This window comes from Diachasma alloeum, unplaced genomic scaffold (assembly GCF_001412515.2).
Source record: "Diachasma alloeum isolate Michigan unplaced genomic scaffold, Dall2.0 Dall_scaffold_00300, whole genome shotgun sequence".
Lineage (NCBI taxonomy): Eukaryota > Metazoa > Arthropoda > Insecta > Hymenoptera > Braconidae > Diachasma > Diachasma alloeum.
Window position 1 is genome coordinate 276,422 of NW_021680439.1, and position 9,435 is coordinate 285,856.

The 9,435-nt window shown below is 40.3% G+C and overlaps 1 protein-coding gene across 4 annotated transcripts in view; it reads left to right on the top strand.

Moving 5' to 3' along the window:
- The window catches only part of LOC107039502 (neurexin-4), a 50,951-nt gene that overhangs the window by 36,285 nt on the left and 5,231 nt on the right, over positions 1-9,435 (top strand). For 3 of the 4 annotated variants that reach the window (XR_001460963.1, XM_015259145.2, XM_015259143.1), the window contains exons 8-14: positions 252-835; positions 1,681-1,875; positions 3,157-3,804; positions 4,426-4,701; positions 4,856-5,055; positions 6,657-8,010; positions 9,162-9,238. Coding sequence is in view for 3 of the 4 variants with exons in the window: in XM_015259145.2 (XP_015114631.1) it covers positions 252-835; positions 1,681-1,875; positions 3,157-3,804; positions 4,426-4,701; positions 4,856-5,055; positions 6,657-8,010; positions 9,162-9,238 (3,334 nt within the window). In the remaining variant the exon portion in view is untranslated. The remainder of the gene's footprint in view (positions 1-251; positions 836-1,680; positions 1,876-3,156; positions 3,805-4,425; positions 4,702-4,855; positions 5,056-6,656; positions 8,011-9,161; positions 9,239-9,435) is intronic. The other variant, XM_015259144.1, reaches the window with a different exon arrangement.

The window sequence follows — 9,435 nt, forward strand, 5'->3', positions numbered from 1 at the left end:
TCTCTCTCTCTCTCTCTCTCTCTCTCTCTCTCTCTCTCTCTCTCTCTCTCTCTCTCTCTGTAATGAGCATAAAAAATCATATACTTCTCCAATGAGGATTATATCCCCTGCAAAAGGCTACATTGATATTTACCTTTACACCGGGGACTTTCTGAGATACTTCTAAAATAATTAGCACATGGGACTTACGTTCAATCGATTCCCTCCTTTTACTACTAAATAAATTTATCGATTATTTCTGGACCCAACAGGTACGTCATAAATACCGAGAGAGTCGTCGGAGAAGTCGCCTTGGACAACTGTCAGTTCGTCGATCCCTGTAAGCGACCCAATACCTGCGAACACGGGGGCAAGTGCTCGGTCAAAGAGAACCGAATCACCTGTGACTGTAAGGACACCGGTTACATCGGAAAGAACTGTCACTTCACTCGTTACCGAAAGACTTGTGAGGAGTTAGCTCTATTGGGCTACACCAAAGACGGAGTCTACAAGATTGATATCGATGGAAATGGAAGATTTCCACCTGCCATCGTCAAGTGCGAGTTTCAGAGCATTGAGGATGCCACCAAGACCATTGTAGAGCACAATCTACCGTCGCAAGTCGACGTACGGTCGAGCACTGAGAAGGACTTCTCTTTCAATATCACGTATCGAGAGTTCACCGCTGAGATGCTGCAGGAGTTGATCTCTCACTCGTTATATTGCAGCCAGCATGTCAAGTATGATTGTTATAAGGCCCCTCTGGAGCTGCACAGCGCTACTTGGTTGCTGGGGTCCAAGGAGACCATTGTGGATTATATTGGGAATGTTAATAGGGGATCCTGTCCCTGCGGAAGTGAGTAGAACCTCACCCAAAAAACAAGCTTTATTTTGAGATTTATGATCTCAAACTGAGACTTTTGAGTGTCGCAAATTGAAATTTTTTAATATTTCAAATTGAAAATCTCAGAAGTTTCAAGTTTGATGAGACTTTTAACAGTTTCAAGATGAGATAAGGGTACTCTATAGTTGAGTGACAACATGATTTCGAGATTAAGTCGACTTCATGTGATTTCAAGATGATCATTTCAGGATTTCAATTGATTTGCTTACACTATTAGAAATTTCAGTCACAATGTCATCTGAATTTCAATGTTGTAAGTTTGAATGCAATTTCAAATGAAACATTCACGAAATTTCTCATGCATCTTGAAAATTCAAGAAAATTGGGTTTTTTATGTTAAAAAATCATTGATTTTTCAATGAAAGCTTGGATTTCTAAACTGATCGTGAAAATTGAACATCACATACAATTCAATTTTCAATGAACTGAAAATTCAGAGAAGTTATTGCCTGAATTTTCAAAATTTTCAAGGTTTTTCAGTATAGTATTGACCTGAAAATCGAGAATTACTTGAATATTCAAGAAATTAACTGATTCGTCAGTAAAGAATTCTACAGAGATTTCATGTAACTTTGTCGTTGTTAAAAATTCCGAGCTTTTTCACTTGAAAGTTCAAGAGTAATTTTCTAACAGTGTAAGACGAAATCAGAATGAATGAAAGAAGAAGAACTGAATACGATTATAGAATGATTTGATTAATACGAAATCACTGATTTCAGAGAACATGAAGTCATTGAAATCACGATACATTTCACTGCGATCTCCGCTTAATTAATTATTGTTATGATCTTCCTTAGTGAATAAAACTTGCGTGAATCCTGATCTGGGCTGCAATTGTGATGTCTCCGCGGGTAAATGGCTATCTGATGAGGGGCATTATGAGAGTCCCGACTCATTGGGGATCACTGGGATGGTTTTTCTGCAGCAGAAGGATCTCGAAGAAGATGCGCAGGGGAGAATTACGCTTGGTCCTCTAGAATGCGTCGAAACCAGTAAGATTACATTTTCGATTACTAGATTTTCGAACACTTTTCCATGTTAATTCTACTAGTAGTTTTGGACAGTTTTACCGCATTTACGTATCAATCATCATTTCTGTGATGAATTTGTGAACCAGGATGAGTGCGTTTGTTTAGGAATCAAAATTTGTTTGCCAAATCACTTTAACAAATTGTTGGGAAGCGATTTACCACAAAAGCGCATTTTCCAAAAAAATGCATTTATCCTAGTTTACCAATTCACCACAGATTTTTGAAGGCTCAAATGTATAGCATCTTAAATCTCAATATTCATCAGAATTTTTAATTATATTTCCGAAGATTTTTCAGTTTGATGAATGGAATAAATATTTCCCCTAGATTTCCATGATTAAACGATTTAGTTCCTTCTTTACAACAAAGGACACTGACAGAAAGGATTAATTATGATTAATAAATAAATTTGATCGGAGACTGGAGTCCACGCACGAAAAAATTTAATAGAAAAACCTATCGAATTCGTTAGAAAATTCTATTGAATTTCTATTAAACTTTCTATTAGTTTTTGGCTGATTCTATTGACATGTTCAATAGAAAACATTCAATAGAAAAAGTCAACAGAATTCGATTTTTCTATATAACTTATTCTTTTCATATATTTTCTATATAATTTGCTCGACTCAAATTTTCTAAGTTTTTTTCATTCTATTTTTTTTTCTTCTCATCAATAAAATCAAACGAAAAGCTTAGAAAATCTGAGTCGAGGAAATTCTACAGAAAATATCTCAATAGAATAAGTTATATAGAAAAATCGAATTCTGTTGACTTTTTCTATTGAATGTTTTCTATTGAACATGTCAATAGAATCAGCCAAAAACTAATAGAAAGTTTAATAGAAATTCAATAGAATTTTCTAACGAATTCGATAGGTTTTTCTATTAAATTTTTTCGTCCGTGTTGATTTGGTCTCGCCAAGTGCGCATTCGTTAATAGCTAAGAAATACACATTTGAGAGTCTTCGTATAACTGGACTTCCATCTTTCTACTGAGCCATTCATTAACTATTAAAAAATACTCATTTGGCCATATTCACTCTACCATTTATTAATAGTTGACGCACCTCGTTGACAATAAATGAATCGTTCTATGAGTGTGAGCCTGCAGTCAACCATTCTCAAGATGGCGTCATAATACCTGGGAATCCCCCATTTATCTCGGATAGCTCCATCCTTTAGCTAGCCGAATAACGCGACCAATCAATTCATCAATTGAAAATAATTCATTGTTTTTATCTAGATACACAAAAATACGTAGTGACATTCACAACATCCCAATCTTACATCGAAGTTCCCGGCTGGAGAAAAGGGGACATTGCTTTCAGTTTCCGAACAACTGGAGAAAAAGCAATTCTCCTCTATCAACCGCCAATCAGGAGCAACTATCCCTCCTTCATGGTCGCCCTGACTTCCGATTACCGATTGACATTCAACTTCACCTTGAACACTGGAACAAATCGCGAGTTAGAAGTGAAAAGCCGAAGAAAATTGAACAATGGAGAGTGGCAGAAGATCTGGATTGATTACAACGACTACCACGTTCGGTTTATGATAAACACAGACTTTCAAATGGTGGATTTACTCCCTGAGGAGGAGTTCGGACCCTTCGAAGGGTCGATGTTCATCGGCGGAGCCACGGCTGAGCATCTCAAGACTTCTGAAGTGAAGCAGGGGCTTATCGGGTGCTTCAGGGGGCTCGTGGTGAATGGGGAGATTTTAGACATTCACAGCTACATGTCTGTTCACTTATCAGAGATTATCAAGGATTGCAAACCCTCTTGTCAGCCCAACAAGTGCCAGAATGGCGCGAGGTGTGTTGAGTTGTGGAGTAATTTCGAATGTGTCTGTGAGAATCGGTGGGCCCATCAAGGCACTTTCTGCGAGACCAGTAAGTCATTTCGATTATTTTTTCGCACAGATTACTTTGAAGACTTATGTATTTCGACGTATATTAGGTCGGAAACTGGTTGCAATAAATGAATTTAACCTCTTTGAGCGGTATCTTTTGAACGTCTGTGAGCTATCACACTTAGTAACGTGGGTGCCCACGTAAATGTACGGGACCTTGACTTCAATATTCCGTTCGAAATCTTTCATAATAAAAAGAGGATGGCCAGAATGTGCCACGCGTTTATTTTCATCTCTTCGCTGTAACAAAAAGGAAACCATTAAGAATATTTGCGTAAAAAATGGTAGTCATTATTCAATGTCCATCCTCCGGATTAATGAGAATTGTATTGGAATAGAGAATTGTACTCTGTTGGCAATGAGAACGAAGAATCGCTTGATCGATCTAAAATATAAATAAAACAGCAAATGATAAAGAATGATTGAAAGAATGGTTAGAGTATGTCTCAGAAAAAAAAAAGTTAATCAGAAGTGGCCCTAAATTATGTCATGAAAAAATTCCTATCACCCTCCAATGCAGAAGCATTTCCCGAAAACTAAAATCAACCTTGAATTCCTTCACTCGATCAGTTCCATCCTCAACGATCTATTCTCTTTTCAGATATAAACACCAAAGCGTTGACGTTCACCTCCCCGGGTGCATTCCTGAAGAAGAACTACTTCGGCACCGGCGACGACGAGGAGAAGCTCCTGCTGAAGAGCATGCTGCTGGAGAACATCCTGATAAACCTGAGGACGTACGACACCCACTCCCTCATCCTCTACGCCAACGATCATCTCAACAACTTCGTTCACCTCTACATATCAAACGGGACGAGCATAGTCTATCTATTTAACGCCGCCAACGAGATCAAGAACATCACCGTCCAGTATCCAGGTGGGCAACCGTTTTCTTCTACGAAGGAACTACTTCTACTACTACCAAGACGAATTCGAAGAGACACTTGAGTGACTGACGTAAGATCTGAACCCATCAAGTGACTCGTCGTGTCGATCATTAAAACGAAACATTTTTCATTGGTTTTTTTCAGGATTCAATACTGGAATATCTGTGCAAATAGCTATTGTCAGGGGAGAGAAGACGACGACACTTCATGTGAATGATCATAATGTCACGGTTGATGCTGTACCAATTTTGTTGGATTCGTATTCCAATAAACCGTGGATCAATTCGGAGAAGGAAGTTTTGGCACCACAGAGACCACCTGCGCCTCCAATGGATTATTTCCAGGTATTATTTTACAGTATTCGATAGACATGTCGCGTAATATGACGACCACGACAGACGTCCCCCAAAAATTTCGAATCAATGCCATCATTTTTTACGTGGATACATCTATGTTTTCATTATAGGTGGGGGGGGGGGGGGGCATTTAAGGAAAAAGTCCTTAGGGTTCCTTATCGGCAGTGACGCCATCTATCCGAATTCTAGAACATTATAGATTTTTTTAGGAAATTCTAGATTTTTTGTGGCGGTTAAGTGCGGGTAGAGAAAATAAAAACTCGTGGTTGAAATGAGAAAGGCGTTTGCATTTAGGACGTAAGATGTGTTTACAATCGAGACACAAATCGGACGGAACATTTTGGTCAGGAATGTGAGGGTTTAAATACCTTTTATTATGGTAGGTTCGAGAATTGTCCAAAAATGTCGTGAGGGACAAGGACAGCTTGATGTTTGTCTCGAACGTAACGATACAGAATATTCGAGACGTACTATATGAATTTCGGAATAGCAAATTCCAGATATTTCTAGAAAAGTTTAGATTTTTCTAGAAAATTCTCCAGTTGTTTTTAGAAATAAATTACAATTTTGAGTGATTCTTAGCGCTGGTCGGAAAAATACCGAAAGTTGGTTATTATTGCACGAAATAGATACAATTTGTGGATCCGTGTTAAAATTCGCAAAGGTTTTGTATGTGACGATTTTGTTGTGAATGAAATATGTTGAACGCTTGATTAGCGATTTTGGTTGCATATAACAATTCAATCGTATCGCGATTATAAAAAACGTCTTATCGTGAGGAGACGGTGCGAAATCCCGGATTCTTCTAATATACCTATATAAATATATACAATGCAGTGATCGGTCGACAATCATTATATTCGTAATATTTTGCAATATTATTAGAATTTGCATCTTCCTATTACTATGGTTTTTTTATCTTAATTAAAATTTGAAACTAATAAAATAATTCATAATTTAAATTTTCTATTAACTATTGAGTAAATAATTCTAAATTTCATAAATGGATCTTTTCGATTAGACATGTAATGGTCAATCTTCTGATACGATTATTGGTTGCTAGATTATTTAGAAATTTGAATATTCGAATGATGATTAATTTGGTAATTGAAAATTGTTGGGTAATATCACGGATGAAAAAATTTAATAGAAAAACCTATCAAATTCGTTAGAAAATTTTAGTCGAGCAAATTCTACAGAAAATATATGAAAAGAATAAGTTATATAGAAAAATCGAATTCTGTTGACTTTTTCTATTGAATGTTTTCTATTGAACATGTCAAAAGAAACAGCAAAAAACTAATAGGAAGTTTAATAAAAATTCAATAGAATTTTCTAACGAATTCGATAGGTTTTTCTGTTAAATTTTTTCGTGCGTGATTATCAGTCAACATAAACTAAATTTAACTTATTTTGAAATTGATGATTGTTCCGATCCCTGATACAATGAAAAACTGATGTTCAATGAATGAAAGAGAAGACCGTGGACATATCCACATAAAATTACGGCTGTACCAAAGATACAGCCACCCGCAGATTTTCCATGTAGATGAGCCCTCTGAATAATTTCGTCAACTCTACCACTCCAGGTAAACCTCGGAGGATTCGACCCAGACAACCTCCTCCGGGTCGGCAAAGAGGGTCAACTGATCCAAGGCTACGTCGGCTGCCTCCGCGGTCTGATGATCGCGGAATACCTAGTGGACCTCCCGAACCTCGCCAGCGAGGCGAACCACGAGGGCTCCAAGGGGGTCCTCCCCAACTGCCAAATGAAGTGCGACGCCGTTCCCTGCAAGAACCTCGGGATCTGCATCGAGGATTTCGGCAAACAAGAGGCCTCCTGCAACTGCGAGCTGACCTCCTACTTCGGTGAGAACTGCGCCGAGGAGAAGGGTGCGGACTTCGGCGGCGAGAGCCTCCTCCAGAGGGGATTTGAACTCGACGGAGAGGTGAACCAGATCAAGGTCCAGCTGGCCTTCTCTACGAACGATCTCCGTCAGCGAACATCAGCGCTTCTCCTCCTGCAGACAGAGAACCGGAGGAGCTACTACCTGTTGGTGGCCCTGACCTCCGAGGGACAATTGATCTTCGAAGAAGACCGAGAGGGCTCTGCTTATGGGGTCAGAGTCAACGACAGGAACTTCCTGAATGGGGCCAGACACAGTGTGTACTACGTCAGGGACAACAACACGGTGACACTTCTGATCGATCGAGAGCCAGTCCAGCTGCTGCCGATTCCAGTCCTCAGCCTCACTGAGGACGAGGAAGAGGGCGGGGAGGAGGAGGATCCAGCAGCCAGTGAAGAGCCCAGTGTTCAGTTGGGCTGGGTCAACACCTCTGATCATCGGTTCTCTCTGTACAAGGGGTACACTGGATGTCTCAGTAACGTTGTGGTGTCGATCAACGGCGGAACCATGATGAAGCCCTTGGAGGAGTACATGTTGTTTACGAAAAAGGGGAGTGAGACGGTGAGGGCGACGAATCCAGCTGGCGTCAGGAGTGCCCAGTGTTCGTTCTTCCATGTGCAGCCTAGGGGTCTAGAGCCCCCGAGGAATGACAGTGTTGATAATGATAAGAACTGGGACGCAGGGGCGCCTGGGAAAATCCCCTACAAGTCGCTTTATCATGACGAGACTGAGGAGGAGCAGGGGGCTGGGACCTACATTTTCATTGGGCTTTGTTGTATCTTTGTGGCGGCTGTTCTGGGCTGCAGTTATGAGGTCTGGAGGAGTGCGAGGAGGGACAGGAAGAGGAAGCGGAGGGCCAGGGCTGCTGCGGTGGCGGTCAGCGGGTCTCCGGGGGGGTCCCAGAGGTGGCAAGCTGCTGAGGGTAACTCGGCGGGGAAGAGTGTCGGGTTCAAAACTGTGGTGGAGGAGGAGAAGAGGCCCAATGGGACGCACAAGGTCGTCAATGATGTGGGGGAGAAGAAGGTTCATATTAAAGGTAGGGGTCATTGCTGTGGATGAGGTTTGGAGGATGTTAACATGTTAGCATGTTTCTTGAAACAAGTCTAAAGTTTAATTTCAACTTACATACGCTCACCCACAATGATGTTAACATCGCGATTTAACGCGAAATGTGAACTTCGCGATTCACCTTTACCTTGCTAGTTCGACATGCTCTGGATAGGTAGTATGCGAGGATGATGGGGTTATCAGGGTGCAAATCACTGAAGCGAACACTTCCTTTGTATTATGAGGAAATAGTTTAATTATTCGCAACTCAAAATTATACAGTTTCGTGACAATGAAAATTGTTTATGGATTTGCAGATAGATAGATAGATCAATGCTTTTATTGATGTCCTGGGATACAAAAACTCATCTCCTAAGGACAAAGGTAAATTACAAAATTGCGATATTAAAAAGTTTAAATTACAGTGCTACGTGATAATTTTACTCATAACGAGATTGAAGGCGCGCTCTGCGCGTCTGTCAATGTGATTGCTTTTATATGATTTATCACGTTATTATTGTAAGTTGATTTGAATCAATAGGTCATTTCACGTATACAAATTTCTATAGTTTTACTAAAGAGAAATTCATGGGAAATGATGAAAACTTTTGACAATCCATTTGTCCGTTTTTTTCGGGACATTGGTTCAGCTAAAAAATAGAAAAGAAACGTCGAACTGCAACACTGTCGACCCCTCGAGCGACAGTGTTGCTACATTCACTGCCACACTTGAAGTGCGCGCATAGCGGTAAGCGCCAAAGTGGCAACAGCGCGCTCGGTTTAACTCAGCGGCGCTGCGCCAACCATGCGGCGCACGAAGGCTGGTGGTCGCGCACGAGTGATCGGGGGTTAAAAGAAAAATATATTGTTGCGTTTCGAGGAATGATGTACACGGACACGTAATTAATGAATAACAGGGGCAGACAGTTTATTAATTACGAAGACAGAATACAGACTTTGATCTCTTCATGAATCCAGAGAATAGAATGACGATAGATCCAGGTGACAGTCGTAACTCAACAGACTTCACAGACATCCACAGGTGGTTTACAAGTTAGGGATTCGAAGGGGGAAACGCAACAATATACATAACAATGTGAATGCTCTGAATTGATCCCTTGCAATTTTATTTCTTTGCAGAGGAACAACCCGAGAAGAAGGAGCTCCTAGGGGTAAATACAGGCCTCGTCAGTAAACCTGCGAAACCGAATCCATTTGTAATTTTTTTTAAACTACTTTCAAACCAAAAAAACACGGTGCTTGGCGCTTAAACTATCATTCAGCATGTGAAGTGATGCATCGTAAAAAATCAATTTCTCAGATTTTGTTGAATACGTAATCATCAATCCTAGGAGAAATGTGCAAAGATATTTTCTCGTGATAATTTCCCAAGAAATGCAGACTCCCCCCCCCC